Here is a 16741-nt window from a genome sequence, read left to right on the forward strand (position 1 = left end):
CGCTACAAACCACTGAGTCCATTCTCTGGCTTTGTAAGTGTGGGGAAGCAATTTTAAGCTGTATAGTGGACACCTTTTAGTTGGCGCACTGTCAGTGTGCCTCCGGAAATCTTCTTTGCCTCTGTGCCCACGTCTGTAATACGGTGCTGGCGCAGAAGCAAAGGGATTCCCTCATTTCTATGGGGCATGCCTCCCTGCAGATGTCTGAATGCTCCCTGCAGATAGTGCTGGCGCTTCATGTGCATCAGCGATATCGTTATTACAGAAGGGGCCGCACAAGTGTCTGCGACCCCTTCTGTAATACCAGAGAGCCGGCACAGACGCCACTTGCGCCACCTGGGCACTCTTTGTAATACAGTCCAAGATGGCCTCTTGATTCTGCCATCTTGATTCCAAGATCAGCAGATGCCCCTAGGAGCATCTTACTGGTCAGTCCTTCAGAGTAGGGTCCCTGGCTCCACCCTTCCCTCGATAGGTCGGTCACTGCAGAAGACATCCGCCCCCCTTTCTGGGTTACTTTAAGTTCTCCCCTAAGTGTGGGTCCTTAAATTCATCCGGGCTTCTTCTACAAGAACTGACTGGCCTCGCCTGAAGATTTGTCTAAAGACTCTTCTGCTGCTGGACACTGGACTCTGCTGCTGGACTGAGTCAGGAACCAAGACAGACTGCTTCTGGGAGAAAGGCTCCTACTGCAACTTTGTCTCTGTGCTCTTCCAAGTTCTGCAACCTCCGTGGCTGTGCTGTTCTGTTTGCCAAGTCTTGTTGGTGGTCCTGCCGGCCACAGACCTTCCTGCATCTCGCCAACCAACATGGGACGGCTCTTGGACGTCTCCTGTGCCTCTGCAACGTAACCTGGGCTCTGCAGCTTCAAGACCTCTGTGCTATAGTGAAGTACCTCTGACATGGGCAGGCCAATTGTGCTCATGCTCCTCCTGGACACCTCCGGGTGGTTTGGACTCTTTCCCCTCTTTTTGCAGGTACTCCTCGTGCAGAATCCACATCTGGGTTCCACTGACCTGGTCCGCGAGACACTGTAGCATTGACGTCAACACGCGGTTCCGACACTACTTCGCAACTATGCTCCCAGGCTCTCTGGTGTAGGTATCCAGGTTCTCTGGGTATCTACAGGTGGGTGTGCCCTCCAACCACCCTGGGTCCAATGGGTTTCTTCCAGGTCCTCCGGGAATGGCCTGAAACAGTAAAACTCCAACCAACACTTCCCCACGTTATCCTATGGACACTGAGCCGGGGTTTCACCTCTGCACACGTGCGTCTAGCAACTCTTAGTTACTGACCTGTGGTGGTTCCATGCACACTGGTCCTTAGTTCCTTGGGTGTTATTCTTGGTTTAGTACTCACCTCACAGCCCATCTCCCAACAGCAGAAATCTGATAGCCTTTGCGGAACTCAGAACTAACTGATTCGCCCCCGAACTCCGTCTCTTACTGCGTTATTATTGTTGTTGTTCTGTTGGTGTACAGGCTATATTTCCCTCCTATCGTTTCTGATTCTTGTTTTCTATGCTTATTGCCCTGGTTGCATCTCTCTATTTGCTGTGAAGCGCTCTGATACCCTCTGGTCCAGCTAGCGCTATACAAAACTCCAATAAATAAATAAATAAATAAATAAATTTACTTACTATATGGTTTGCCCCCCCCATAGTGGCCCATGTGTTTTATGTGCTTTACATACCTGTTTTGAAGTATATTTTATTGTGTATTGATATCTCCAAGTATATGATATACCAAAGAAGTTTAAGTGTTGGTGTGTAATAAATACAAGGTATTTTTCTAACACTGATGTGGTTCTTTCTTGTGTGTAAGCCTCACTGATTGTCTGTTGGTTAATGCACTTTCTTTACACCCTTCTGGATAAGCTTTAGCTGCTCTCCATAGCTATCTCTTGAGAGCTTTGGTTATCAGGGACCACTACCATTAAGACTAGGGGTTGTCTGGACTTAGTGTACTTGCCTCACCAATAGGTGTACACCATATACTGAGCCAGCCTCCTACATTGGTGGTGCAGCAGTTGGGATAAAGACTTGCATTGCTTTACCACTTTGTCATCAGTGAGGTTTCCACAAGAAACCACTACTAACTTGGGAATACACTATACTGGATAGTTAGTATATTTTACTAAACCTTTGGGTTGAGTGCCAGGGGTCTAGCATAGCCCTTTCTCCAAACCCTTGGAAGTTTAGAATACTAGGTTGGGTAGATACACTACACTAGTATAATGTCCACTGTTGGGGAATTTAGCCAGACTCGGGGGTCTGGGTAATGCCCTTGGGGTCCAAGAACTTAGGGGCCTTTGTAAGACTTGAAAACTCAAGATACATAGTAATCCTACTATTGCTTATCTTTTAGAGATACACTGGCCCGATGACCTCCAGAATCCTGGGAGACACTCCGATCATGGAGACCTTGGTAAGGGGATAAACCCTACAGGACAAGAGCAAGAAGTCTCTGGACATGGCCATGAGAAGTAAAAAGAGACTCTTATGGGCAACTCTGCACCTGTAAAAGGAGGTACTCACAGTACAGAAGGGGGGGTCCCAGCAGTAGGCCAAATTTCTCTCCCCCTGGGTTGCTACAGAGGGTTCATAGGAAGAACATGCCTTCATTCTCCTCATCCTCACTCTTCTCAGCATCTCATGCTGGGTCCATCCACCCTAACATAGAGGGGAAACTTTAGATAGAGAGTACAGCATGCTCAGATTTGAGACTGCAAAGCTCAAATTGATGAGAGAGCAGCTGGCTTGTGATAAGGAATCCCCAGAGGTGGAGAGAGAGAGAGGAACATTTTGGGATTAGATCCCCATGATGGCAACACTAGAGACTCAAGAGGAACACTTTGACACTAGGAATCTTAGCAAAATAGTCCCTTCTTATAAAATTGGGGATGTCATCCACAAGTGGGTTACTGCCCTGGAGAGGGCCTGTAAAGCCCAAAAGGTCAACCAGAGGCAGCGGGCAGCTATCCTGGGGCTCTCCTTTGCAGACAAAGGCAGAGACAAGCTTTTGGCAGTTAGAAAAGAGAATGCAGCCACCTACCAGATCTCGAAAGAGGCACTCATTGAAGGGGTTAGGGCTTACCTGTGAAGTTTACGGAATTAAATGCAGAGATATTCAGAAAGCCACTTCAAAAGACTGGGTTGATTTTATAGACTGTGCAGTTAAGGCTCTGGAAGACTGGTTACATTGTAGTAATGTACAGGACTATGAAGGGCTGTACAATTTGATCCCAAGAGAGCACATCCTTAATAACTGTGTCTGAAAAACTACACCAATATCTGGTGTACTCTGATCGGAACTCTCCCCAAGAATTGGGAAAAAAGGCAGACAAATCGGCTCACACCAGAGTGACCAATAAGTCTCGTAGTGGTGGTGACCAGAAGCAAAAGAATGTCAAGTCCCAAGAGAAAGATGGGGACAAGCCTAAAGATAACAAAAAAGAGTCTTCTTAAGGTCCACAAACCTTTTCCTCTGGAGTTGGGTCCAAGTCCTCCTCTTCATCTAATAATAATAAGAAAAAGAAACCTTGGGGCTTTGCTTCTAAAACTAAGAAACATAAGTCACCTGATGCTATATGTCAGAAGAAGGGCACCAATACTGCTACTGCTTTCCCTAGTGCCACTAGCTGTAGCACTATTAACAGTACTACATCCAAGTGTGTAGCTGGGTTCGCCTTGGGTACTTCAGTGGGCTCTGGCCTAGTCAAGAGTGACGACTGAGGTTGTCCTGATATCCGAGGGTGGCATTGACCTGGCCGCTTTGGCTGCCTAGTTTCCTAATATGAGGAAATACAGGCAGCACCCCCTCATTAATAGCATTGAAGAAAAAGCTTACAAGTCAAGTCAAGTCAAGTCAGAAATTTATATAGCGCGCTACATACCCATAGGGTCTCAAGGCGCTTGAGGAAGGGGGGAAAATTACTTGTCGAATATCCAAGTTTTAAGTTGCTTTCTGAATGCTAGGTGGTTCTGAGTAAGCCGAAGGTGAGTGAGAAGAGAGTTCCAGGTTTTGGCTGCCAGGTAGGAGAAGGATCTACCTCCCATGGTGGCTTTGTTGATGCGAGGAACAGTGGCCAGGGCTTGGTTGGAGGATCGTAGCTGTCGGGAGGGGGTGTAGAAGGACAGTCGTGTGTTGAGGCATTCGGGTCCAAGTTCGTAAAGTGCTTTGTGTGCGTGGGTTAAGAGGCGGAAGGTAATCCTCTTATCTACGGGGAGCCAGTGGAGGTCTTTCAGGTGACCAGAGATGTGTTCTTTACGCGGGATATCAAGTATGAGCCTGGCTGAGGCGTTCTGGATGCGTTGGAGTTTTTTCTGGAGTTTTGCGGTAGAACCGGCGTATAGGGTGTTTCCGTAGTCTAGGCGACTCGTGACCAATGCGTGAGTGACCGTTTTTCTAGTATCGGTGGGGATCCAGCGAAATGTTTTTTTGAGCATGCGAAGAATGTTGAAGCAGGATGATGAGACAGCGTTGACTTGTCTGGTCATTGAGAGTGAGGCGTCCAGGATGACGCCCAGGTTCCGTGCGTGGTCCGTCGGGATGGGTGCTTTTCCAAGGGCCTCTGGCCACCAAGAGTCGTCCCAGGCGGAAGGGGAGGTACCTAAGATGAGGACTTCTGTTTTGTCTGAGTTCAGTTTCAGACGGCTGTGCTTCATCCACTCGGCTACTTCTTTCATTCCTTCGTGTAAGTTGTTTTTGGCGGTGTTGGGGTTCTTGGTGAGTGAGAGGATCAGTTGGGTGTCGTATCACCTGAACAGATCTTACTTGGGCACACTTACCAAGTAACCAGTGCTGACAATATCACAGAGTGCCACCCCATAGCAGTGGTTAACCTTTGGTGTTGGGGGAAGGAGGAGGGTGGGTTACTGGCCCTAAAAAGGTTTTGGTATCCTCAAACATTCCTGCAGAGTGTCTCACGGGCAATGATTTGGAGACGTCATCATGGGCTGAAGTGGAGTTATGGACTCATGCAGATACTTGGTATCTCTGAAAGTGTTTTTGTAGCCACTAGAGAACAGATCACCACTTTGCACCTATGCACCTGGGCTCCCTGGTGTAGGTATCCTGGTTCTCTGTGTATCCACAGGTAGGGGTGCTCTCCAACGTTCCTGGGTCCAACAGGTTTCCTTGGGGTCCTCTGGGAAGGGTCCTGAAATAGTAAATCTCCAACCGCAACTTCCCCACGCTATCCTATGGACACTGCGCCGGGGTATCACCTCTGCACACGGGCGCCTACCAACTCTTAGTTACTTACCTGGGGTGGTTCCATGCTCCCCTGGTCCCTAGTTCCTTGGGTGTTAGTCTTGGTTTATACTCACCTCACATTCCATTTACTTAGTATATGGTTTGGCCCGTCTATAGTGGCCTATGTGTTTTATGTGCTTTACTTACCTGTTTTGAAGTATATTTTATTGTGTATTGAGATATCCAGGTAGGAGATATACCAAATTACTTTTAGTGTTGGTGTATAATAAATACAAGGTATTTTATGAACACGGGTGTGATTCTTTCTTCTGCGTAAGCTTTACTGCTCTTCCAGGGGATACTCATCAATAGCCATAAGCAGTGAATTTTACATATATATACATGCATATATGTATATACATATACAGGTGTATGCTCAGATCATAAAGTAAATAAAAAGTTTCAACCCCATACACCTGCATATGTATGCATACCTACATATATGTAAATATGCAGCCCCATCCAACAGTCTAAAACAAATAGGACAGACAGCCAAGATTACACCAGTTTTACTTGTATAACAATAAGTCTCTCAAGACTGCTTGTAATAGAGACCATACACTATAATGGTTTCAAACAAGACTCCTTTATTTTCCAAAATAAGGAAGTACAGTTAATTGCAGGCAGTTTGGCCCATAGGCTGCATAAGAATAACTGTCTTAGTACAGAAAAGACAACTGGCACCTTGCCTTTAATGCTTACAAGAATCTAAGCACTTTGCCTTTAAGAACCTCAGGGAACACTCTGCCCCCAGCATGCTCCACAGGTGACAGTTAGGTCAGTTCTTTTTTCCGGCTCCTTCTGTGAAGATCCTGGACAGTTTTCTGACTTTTCTGTCAGGAATTGATTTCTTGTTTTTTGTGGTTCTCCTGAGCTGGTAGAAGTTTATCTTCATTTTCTGACAGAAATTCTTAATCTTTTCCTGTCAGAATGCCGTCTCTTTTTCGCAAATGTCCAGCCTGTGGAAAGAAGATGGCCTTTTCAGATCCACATTCGGTGTGTATAGCCGGTCTTCCTTCTAGTCACAAGATAGACTCGTGTTATCACTGCAAGAAGTTTTCTGCGAGGACTCTACGTGATAGAGGGAGGATTCGCCTTCAGGCTGTGCTGGAGAGAGGAACAGCTCATTTGGAAAGTGGCCTTGCGAGTCAAAAGCCCTCCTCTCATCAGGAACATCGATGCCAGCATAATTCTGCCTCTTTAACATCGAAAAACCGGCAGATTCCAGACTGCTCGCCGTCGACATCTTTACCGCCGTCCAAGAAAAGGCCTACACACTGTACGACGTAGAGGCGGCGTGAGTCTCCGTCATCGAGAAAGGCTTGGACGTCGAAGCGGACTACCTCTGGCTTAAGGTATGTTCAGGATGCGGGTCGATCGACGTCTAAGCACCCATCAACGTCGAGGCATTCTCCGTCACCTCACCATAGGTCGACGTTGAGAAGTTCGCTGATGGCGAAGAGACCTCGACATCAGTCGACATCGAGAGAATTGAAGTCGACGTCGAGGTGGCGAGAGCACTCGCCGTCGAGATCACCACTACGACATAGACGGTCGAGGTCCCCTTTGAAGAAGGTGGGGTTGCCGTTGAGGACAGCGAGGTCCTTAACTCCTTCCATGCATCACCCCACGTCAGGGGAGAAGCTTGGGTCGACGTCAAAGGAAATGCATATGTCGACATCGAGGGACAAAGAGCCTGCTGCTGCCTCTGAGGGGGTTGGAGCTGCATCTCATTCTCCCTCAAGGACTTCATCATCGCCAGGTCTCCATATTGTCCAGGTTTCCCTGGAGGGCTCTCCGGTGGTTGGAGAAGATCCTCGGCGTAGAAAGTCTAAGGCCCTCAGTAGCCCGGGTTCGGACTATTCCCGTACCTACTCTCCTTCACGCCAGTCAAGATCTCCATCACATACTGAGGCTCCACAGAGAACACCACGAAGATCAAGATCACCAAAGGTGGTGTCTTCTAGAAGAAGAAGTCCGCGCAGATCGCGCTCTCTGCGTTCCCATCACGTGCGTTCAATGAAAGGTGTCACTCTATCATTCTTCACCGAAGAGAAGGCGACAGAGGTCTCCCACCTGGTCTTCTTCTTCTACAAGGTCCTCGATGAGAGATTATTCTCCAACTTTCATGTCTACACCTCCATCAAGAGTGTCACCAATTGATGATCTTACCACCTTCAATGAGGTACTCTGTAGAGGAGCGAGTAAGTTAAACATTACTATGTTGGTACATACTGTTTCCTCCTTGGTTTTTGAGACCCTCCATCACCGTTCTTCAGTCAGACCTTTGCTTCCTCTTGTCCCTGGCATTATCGAACTTGCTACGCAGATTTTTCTGACACCAGCAACGGTGGGTTCTGTGCCCTTTCCGGATATCGAAGAAATACAAGGCTCTTGATCAAGATCTGCTTTTTCTTCGCTCTGATCCTCCTCCAGATTCCATCATTGTGGCAGTGGCTAGGAAGACGCACTCTTCTGTCTTCCTCCTCGGCACCTCCGGATAGGGATAGCAAATTGATGGATTCCATGGGTAGAAAGATGTTCAACACATCAGCATCTTTCATGAAGGTCGCCAGTGCCTCCGCTCTGCTGGGGAGATATGATAGATCCTTGTGAGATTCTCTTGGCCGTTTTGTGGACAAACTCCCTAAAGAAGATCAGCAAGATTTTCGGGAAATACTACAAGAGGGAGGTCAGATTATTAGTGCTTCCGCTGATTCAGCTGATCTGGCTGCCCACGGGTACTCCCATGGTATCTGTTCAAGGCATTCTGCGTGGCTTCGGTTGACTGGCCTTAAGCCTGAGGTACAGCGGAAGATCACCAATCTACAATTCGATGGGTCTTCTCACTTCGGGCCGCATGCAGACGATGAAATGGCGAAGATGAAAGCAGAATTGGAAACAGTAAAAACTGTGGGGCTGGAGAAAAAGAGAGAATTGTGCAGGCGTTTTCGCTCCTACGATAAACGCCCATTCCAGCAGAGGGGTCAAACTTCTGTGGTCATTGTAGGGTCATCAACAACAGCAGAGGTCTCATTTTCGCCAACGAAGACCAGATAGAGGAAGAGGGAACAATAAGCAGCAACCCTCTACCTCAAAGCAACCATCGAAGCAATGAGGGAGTGCATCCTCTAAAAACATTGTCCACACCGGTAGGAGGAAGTATCGCTGGTCATCTTGAGGAGTGGAAACATATAACTGGCGACCAATTGATGTTACATGTTGTCAAGAATGGATATCTGCTACGATTCAAGACCCCACCACCATTGATTCCTCTGAGTGGAGGACTCCGCTTGTGTCACCCCATTTTACACAAGGAAGTAAACAATCTTCTGAAAGAAGAAAGCCATAGAGTATGTTCCTATTTATCAGAGGCGCCAGGGGATATACTCTCGATATTTCCTGGTCGAAAAAAGAGGCCCTTCAGTGGAGTACAGACCAATTCTGGACCTACGCATCTTGAACAAATATATCCGCAAAGAAAAGTTTTGGATGCTTGCTCTGCACCAGATCTTCCCTCATTTACATCAAGGAGACTGGATGTGCTCCATAGATCTGCAGGACGCCTATTTTCACATTCCAGTGTCCATGAAAAATTGGAAATTTCTCAGTTTTCAAGTTGCTCTACGCCATTATCTGTTCTGAGTTCTACCATTCGGACTCAAGTAAGCCCCACGGACTTTTTCAAAGTGCATGGCAGTGGTGGCGGCTTTTGTTCACAGGCGAAGAATATTAATTTATCCATACCTGGACGACTGGCTTCTGAAGAGGTTCACTCCATCCCTATTTCAGTTGCATCTCTCCTACAGTCTCAGAATTTTGAACAAGCTGGGCCTACGAGTCAATTTAAAAAAATTGATTGTCAACCCGACTCAGAACATTCAGGACATTAGGATCGTCGCTAAACACCGTGGAGGCAAGCGTGTGTCCTTCGGTGGAGAGATTTTCGTCGATCAGGATGAAATGATAAGAACTCCTACAGTCTATCCACCCGACGGTCAGACAAGTGTCCTCTCTCCTGGTGACCATGGCTTCCTGCATTATTCATCGTCCCCAATGCCCGATTACACATGCGTCCCCTGCACCAGGCTCTGGAAGACCAGTGGGTGCAAGCATCAGGCAATTGGGAAGATCGGATTACTCTTCCCCAGTCTGCCAGGGACTCCCTCAGGTGGTGGACAAAGCGGTTGCATCTAATGAAAGGTGTTCCCTTCCATCAGGAGACTCCGACTCAGACCATAGTTACGGACGCCTCTCTACAAGGTTGGGGTGCTCCTATGGATCACCTTCAGTGCAAGGGCTATGGTCGGACACAGAGAGGGCATATCATATCAGCTTACTGGAATTGAGGGCCGTCCAGCTAGCCCTGAAGTCCTTCTTCCCGTCTCTTTGATCCAACTCCCTCTTGATTCAGACAGACAACACCACGACAATGTTTTATCTGAGCAAGCAAGGAGGCACCAGGTCCAGAATTCTGTCCCAGGAGGCACAAGCAATTTGAAAGTGGTTACTGGCAAGACACCTCACCATCACAGCGGTCCACGTGCCGGGCGTTCTTAACGTCCAGGCAGACTTCCTAAGCAGAGAGTTCGTAGAAGCGCACGACTGGGTGCTAAACAACGAGGTAGCTCAAGATATCTTTCGAAGATGGGGGGTTCCGGACATAGACTTGTTCGCAGACGCAACAAACGCCAAATGCCCCTTTAACGCATCCCGGTTTCACCAACCAGGTTCAAGTGGGAATGCTCTGTTGATAAGATGGTCTCAGAGCATATTCTGCGCTTTTCCTTCGCTGCCTTTCATCCCGGCAGTGATCACCAAATTCTACAAGACCAACTCCAGGATATTCTCCCGCTTGCTCTCAGGCTTCCTGGAGAATATCGGATGGTTCGACGAGGCACAGTTTGGCTTCCGCCCCGGGCACGGGACGGAGTCCGCGCTGGTAACCGTATTGGACAATCTTCGCTCGCGTGTCGACAGTGGTCGGGCAGCCTTCTTAGTGCTGCTCGACATGTTGGCCGCGTTCGACACGGTCTGCCACCGGACCCTTATCAGGAGACTAGAGGAGTGTGGGGTCACAGAGGATGCAAGAGACTGGCTGATATCCTATCTTGGCAGTCGGCAACAGTTGGTCTCGCTCCCTCCATTTCGCTCTGAGCCAAGGAAAGTAGGGCAGGGGGTCCCACAGGGCTCGGCCATCAGCCCTATACTTTTTAATCGGTACCTCCGCCCCTTGGTCCAGCTTATAAAATCTTTTGATGTCTCGGCTTTTAATTACGCCGATGACACCCAGCTGGTCTTTTCCCTGGAAGGAAATAATGCGGTCTCGCTGGAGACATTTCATCGCTGTATGGCAGCCATAGCGTACTGGCTACGGGCCAACTCCTTACAATTTAACAGCTCAAAGACGGAGGTGCTCTATTGCTCCACAGATCGGATCCCGCGGGTACTCCCAGAGAACTTCTGGTCTGCCACCTTTCCCGAGCCAGTGTTGGCAGTGGAATCGGCTCGCAACTTGGGGGTGATCTTCGGCCCAAATCTACAGCTTGACATGCACGTCCATAAAACCACTTCTACGTGCATGATGCTGTTACGCATGTTGCGTAAAGTTCTGCCCCTTCTCCCCGCCCAAGCTAGGCCGGAAGTAGTCTGCGGTACCATACTAAGTCGCTTAGACTACTGTAATGCGCTACTTCTAGAGGCCCCAAAAAACCTGCTGGGGAAGCTACAACGGGTGCAGAATATGGCCGCCAAGTTGGCTCTCTCCCGCCCTAGGTCTAGCTCTTCTACTCTAGCTTTAAGAGATCTACACTGGCTCCCGGTACACCTGAGAGTGCTGTATAAAGCCGCGTGTATGGTGTTTAAGGCAGTACATCAACTGGGCCCAGTACCTCTGCAGAACATGTTCGCCTGGTATTCTGCCCCGCGGCTTCTCCGTTCTTCTTCGGCGCATCTGCTGGTAGTCCCGAGGTTTCAGAGAGTCAGGATGGGTGGCCGCTCATTTAGTGTTGCAGCGGCCAAACTTTTGAACTCCCTGCCACTCCCCTTGAGAAGCCACAGGGACTACTTTCCGTTCAGGAAAGCGTTAAAAATGCATTTGTTTCCTAAAATTGTTTGAGCAGCGAAAAGTGCAACCGTTCAAGTTCAAAGCGCCAGGATGCCTTTTGGGTGACAGGACTGCGCTTTATAAGTACACAAAATAAATAAATAAATAAATAATGATTCTGATCGCTCCAGAGTGGCAGCACCAATGGTGGTACTTCTACAACTCTCCGAGGTCCCACACTGGAGGTTGCCTTGCCGTCCGGACCTGCTGTCCAAGAGCCAGGGGAGAGTGTTTCATCCCAACTTTCCTTCGCTCAGGCTGACAGCATGGCTTCTGAAGTCTTGCAGCATGGACACCTAGAATTGCCAGTGGACTGTATGAACATCCTTAAGGAAGCTAAGAGACCTTCTACCAGGGCTTCCTACGCTTTCAAGTGGAAGCGTTTCTACATATGGTGCTTGAATAATGATCATGACCCGGTTAGAGGACAAGAACAGATCATTATGCTGAATATTTTATACCTGGCTAAGTCGGGCCTGCAATTCACATCTATTAAGGTACACTTAGCAGCAATTAAGGCATATAGGAAATCACCTACGCAGGGTTTTTTCTCAAGATGCCAGTGGTGAAAGATTTTCTTAAAGTGTTGAAAATGGTGTATCTATCAGTACAAGCCCCTTTTCCTCCATGGGAGCTCAATGTGGTCCTCCTAAACTGATGGGAGCACCTTTTGAACCAATACACAAGTCCTCCTGCAGCACTTGTCTTGGAAAGTGGCCTTCTTGGTGGCTATTCTGCTGGTAGAGTCAGCGAGTTGCAAGCATTGTGCTGTAAGGAACCTTACACTGTGTTTCATTCAAATAGGGTAGTTCTTACTACTCATCCTAGTTTTCTGCCTAAGGTTGTCTCAGATTTCCACATTAATCAGGGTATCACTTTACCTACTTTTTTCTCTAATCCTTCTACTCCCCCTGAAAGGGCTTTACACTCCTTAGATCTCAAGAAAGTGTTGCAGTTTTATCTGGACAAGACTAAAGATATAAGAAAGACAGACCGACTATTTGTAAATTACGGTCTTATTAATACTGGTTTAGCAGCATCTAAGAGGTCCATTTCAAGGTGGATAGTCTCCTGCATTTTTTGGCTTATCAGTTGGCTAATAAATCTCTTCAGGGAAGGCCTAAAGCACGTCAACCAGAGGAAAGGCCCCTACTAAGGCCCTCCTCAGGAACATTCCCACAGCAGAAATCTGCAAAGCAGCTACATGGCGGTTGACTGTCTGTTTTCAACTATATGATTGTCTTTTTATTTCTAGTGCTGAATTGCTCGTCAGCGAAATGTGGGGTATGGGCTTACTATTCTATTCACTGCTTATGACTATTGATGAGTATCCCCTGGAAGAGAAGGATAAGTTACTTACCTGTAATCCTAGTTCTCTTCCAGGGATATACTCATCAAAGTCATAAGCACCCCTCCCGCCTCCCCGGACAAGCAATGTGAGTACAAGATTTAAAGTGTTTCAGTACGCCTTTACAAAACGAACTGACCTAACTGTCACCTGTGGGGCATGCTGGGAGCAGAGTGTTCCCTGAGGTTCTTAAAGGCAAAGTGCTTAGATTCTTGTAAGCCTTAAAGGCAAGGTGCCAGTTGTCTTTTCTGTTCTACAACAGTTATTCTTACGCAGCCTATGGGCCAAACTGCCTACCATTACCTGTTCTTCCTTATTTTGGAAAATAAATGAGTCTTGTTTTAAACCATTATAGTGTATGGTCTCCATTACAAGCAGTCTTGAGAGACTTATTGTTATACAAGTAAAACTGGTATAATCTTGACTGTTTGCCCTATTTGTTTTAGACTGTTGGATGGGGCTGTATATTTACATATATGTAGGTATGCATACATATGTAGGTGTATGGGGTTTAAAGTTTTTATTTATTTTATGATCTGCTGGGCATACACCTAAATATGTATGTGTGTGTGTGTATATATATATATATATATATATATATATATATTGCTATTTGCTCTGGGATCCTGCACGAGGGCGGGGATAATTCACTGCTTATGACTTTGATGAGTATACCCCTGGAAGAGAACTAGGATTACAGGTAAGTAACTTATCCTGACTGACAGTATGGTACTGTACCCACTTTACACCCTCCTGGATAAGCCTTAGCTGCTTTCCACAGCTACCCTTTGAGAGCCTTGGTTATCAGGAACCTCTATCACTAAGGGTTGCTTGGACTCGTCCAGGGTGCCTCACCAATAGGTGTACACCATATACTGAGCTAGCCTCCTACTGTGGGGTTTTCTTGAGCTGCATATGTGGACTTTCCCATAGCGCTCATTGTTTCTCAGTATTAAGCAGCCTGATCAACCTTCTTTCCCCAAATAAATCAGTTGGTGTTTTTGCCTGTCACAGTTCTGCTCCCTTATTTCTGTTAATACTTGTGTCCATTCTGTAGGAGCAAGATTCTCCTATATTCACTGACCTCTGTGTGTTCATCACTTTCAGGAGCTGGTGCCGACTTTGTGATGCTGGGAGGCATGTTTGCTGGGCACACAGAGTGCGGGGGAGAAACCATTGAGAAGAATGGGAAAAAATACAAGCTTTTCTACGGGATGAGCTCAGAGACGGCCATGAAACGCCATGCTGGAGGCGTTGCAGACTACAGGTAATCAACATGAATTCGCCAGATTGGCATACATTGACAGACTTCATACACTGGGATCACAACACAACCATAGTGCGTTAGGAAGAACTGGAGTACAGTTGTGGCTCTGAAAACAAAACTTCACATAGCACGATTACTGTTCAAAAAGGGCCATACATGTTGAGCCTTGGATACAGACGGATATATGTAGCCAACAGTGCCATCGGATGCATATTGAGGAATCTGACAAAGCCAAAGCTCAGCAGCCATCCGATGGAGTGCCATATTTAGAACTAGCGTTCCTCTGAAATAGGCCTGGGGCTTTTAATAAACGGGATATTTTGGCCATAAACAACATGTATAAATAGACAAGATAACCACTGTGGCCCTTGATAGAACATCAGAGTATTTTCTTAAGGTACACAAATCAGTTGTGGCCTTATTGTGGAGAATCACATAGACTTACAGTAAAGTTCACAAAATGTAGTCATTTTAAAGCACATAAGCTGTGATCATTGTCACTGCATAGTTTAATTGTTTTAAAATAGTTCATATGTGAATAAATAGTGCTTGTAAAAGCGAATGTTTCATTGTGATCGAAATGAACACATATAATGCACTCTGGTGGTAGAGAAATAGTACATAATGCTTTGCGGCAGATAGTAAGTGCAAGGTAAGTTAGGGTGGAGAAGCATCATAATAATCGGTGTCCGAACCCCTTTCAGAGGGCCTTGGAGCAAACTGGTTACCACACCCAACTGTGGGGGTTGGAGCCTTTTACTTTTGAGATCCCGGAGCTTGACTTCAATCAATCAGTCAATCAGGATTTATAAAGTGCTGCAAATCACCCAATAGGGTATACCGGCACTTGCAAGTCTCTGAGGCTTATTCGTGCAGTCAAGTGTTGGGAGTTATTCGGAATTCCAGAAGTGGGGTGATGGTCTGGAGTTGCTTGGGGAGGCTGTACCAGGTTTTGATGCGATTTGGGAGAAAGAGGGTCCTCCACTTCTGCATCTGTAGATGCAGGGAGTATGGGCAAGTGAGAGGGAGGAGGAGCGTAGTCTCATTACCGGTTGGTAGAAGTTCAGGTGGTGGTTAATGTAGGCGGGTCCTTTGATGTATAGAGCCTGGTGTGCGTGGGACAGCAGCTCGAATTGGCACATCTCCTGTAAAGTGAGCCAGTGGAGTTGCCTATGAAGGGGTGTGATGTGGGTTCGTTGGGAAAGGCCGAGGTGGAGTGTGGCTGTGGCGGTCTGTATAATCTAATATGAATTCTATCTAGGAGGTGTGTGGCGAATCCTACCTAGAAGGCATTGCTGTAGTCCAGGCGGTTGGTGATAATGGATTTTGTCACAGTGCATCTCATGTGTCAGGGTAGCAACTTGCAGATCTTCAGAAGCATTTGCAGAGTGAGGAAACAGGCAGAGGAGACGGTATGTGATTTCATGGTGAGCGTGTCGTCAATCATGATTCTGAGGTTTCTGGTGTGGGTGAAGGGAGTGGATGCGGGTCCTAGGTCTGATGGCCACCAGGAGTCAATCCATTTGTTGCTTCTGTTGTCGAAGATTGGTACTTCTGTCTTGTCTGTGTTCAGCTGCGGACAGTTATTCCTCATCCAGTCGGGTACGCTTGTCATGCATCTGTGGAAGTTGGTTCTCGTGGTGGTTGGGTCGTCAGTGAGGGAGAGGATGAGTTTGTTATCATCTGCATAGGAAATTATGATGCGACCATGGGATCTGACAACGTTGGCCAGCAGGGTCATATATGCATTGAAGACCGTGGGGCTGATCCCTGGGTGACACCACAGGTGATCTCCTGGGGTTCGGAGGTGAAATGTGGGAAATGGATCCTCTGTGTTCTTCCAGTAATGAAGGAGGTAATCTATCTGAGCGTGTCCACTTGGATGCCGATGTAATGGAGTCTTTCGATGAGCATGTGGTGGTATATGGTGTCCAAGGCTCCCGAGAGGTCGAGGAGGATCAGAGCTGCTGTTTTTCCTCGGTCGAGGAGAGTTCAGGTGTTGTCTTGGCTGCGATCAGGGCGGTTTCAGTTCTGTGATTGCTGAGGAAGCCAGATTGGGAGGCGTCGAGAAGCTGGTTCTGCTCAGGTGTGTAATGAGTTGCTTATTTATGATCTTTTCCTGTACCTTCATTGGGAGTGGGAGCAAGGAGATTGCCTGGTAGTTTTTGATTTTGTTGGGGTTGGTGGCGCTTTTTTGAGTAGTGGTCTGATTTTGGCATGGTTCCAGGCGCCAGGAAATGTTGCAGACAATCACCGCAGAAAGACCCTCATATGGTCATTGTAATTTTCTAGATGACCCAGGCCAGACACAGTTACAGCCGCTGAGGTGCTTATACTATCTGTTTCCAAGGTAGCTCTCACCACCATTTGAATCTAAAATGTTAACATCTACTCCATCAGGGTTTCCAGTACTTCTAGCCGGTATTGCTGCACCATTTCATACACAGTCTAGTGATCAAGATGCCCAAATCCGCATAAAAAAAGAAAAAGAACACCTATTTTGCGACGTGTAGAAACAGCCATTGGTTCTGGCACTTCTAAGTTGCAAAGATGAAGCTCTCTTCCATGCTCACCTTTCAGAGTGTCCTATGAAAGAGATATGTACTTTGCACAAACCATTAATCAGATGTGCTACAAACGTGAATATTCAGTTTGAGACACCAGAAATCTCTCGATGATTGTGGAAACACATCAATAAAGGTGTCTGCCTCTAGTACCACGATTAGCAGAACATGTAAAAGAGACATTTCTTACAACTATGTCAG

General features: G+C 47.1%; 1 protein-coding gene across 3 annotated transcripts in view; it reads left to right on the top strand.

Moving 5' to 3' along the window:
• Positions 1 to 16741, top strand: part of GMPR2 (guanosine monophosphate reductase 2) — a 320471-nt gene that overhangs the window by 204123 nt on the left and 99607 nt on the right. For all 3 annotated transcript variants that reach the window (XM_086923734.1, XM_086923733.1, XM_086923735.1), the window contains one exon: positions 13817 to 13976. In XM_086923734.1, the coding sequence (XP_086779860.1) occupies positions 13817 to 13976 (160 nt within the window). The remainder of the gene's footprint in view (positions 1 to 13816; positions 13977 to 16741) is intronic.

The sequence above is a fragment of the Lissotriton vulgaris genome, chromosome 5, assembly GCF_964263255.1.
Source record: "Lissotriton vulgaris chromosome 5, aLisVul1.2, whole genome shotgun sequence".
Lineage (NCBI taxonomy): Eukaryota > Metazoa > Chordata > Amphibia > Caudata > Salamandridae > Lissotriton > Lissotriton vulgaris.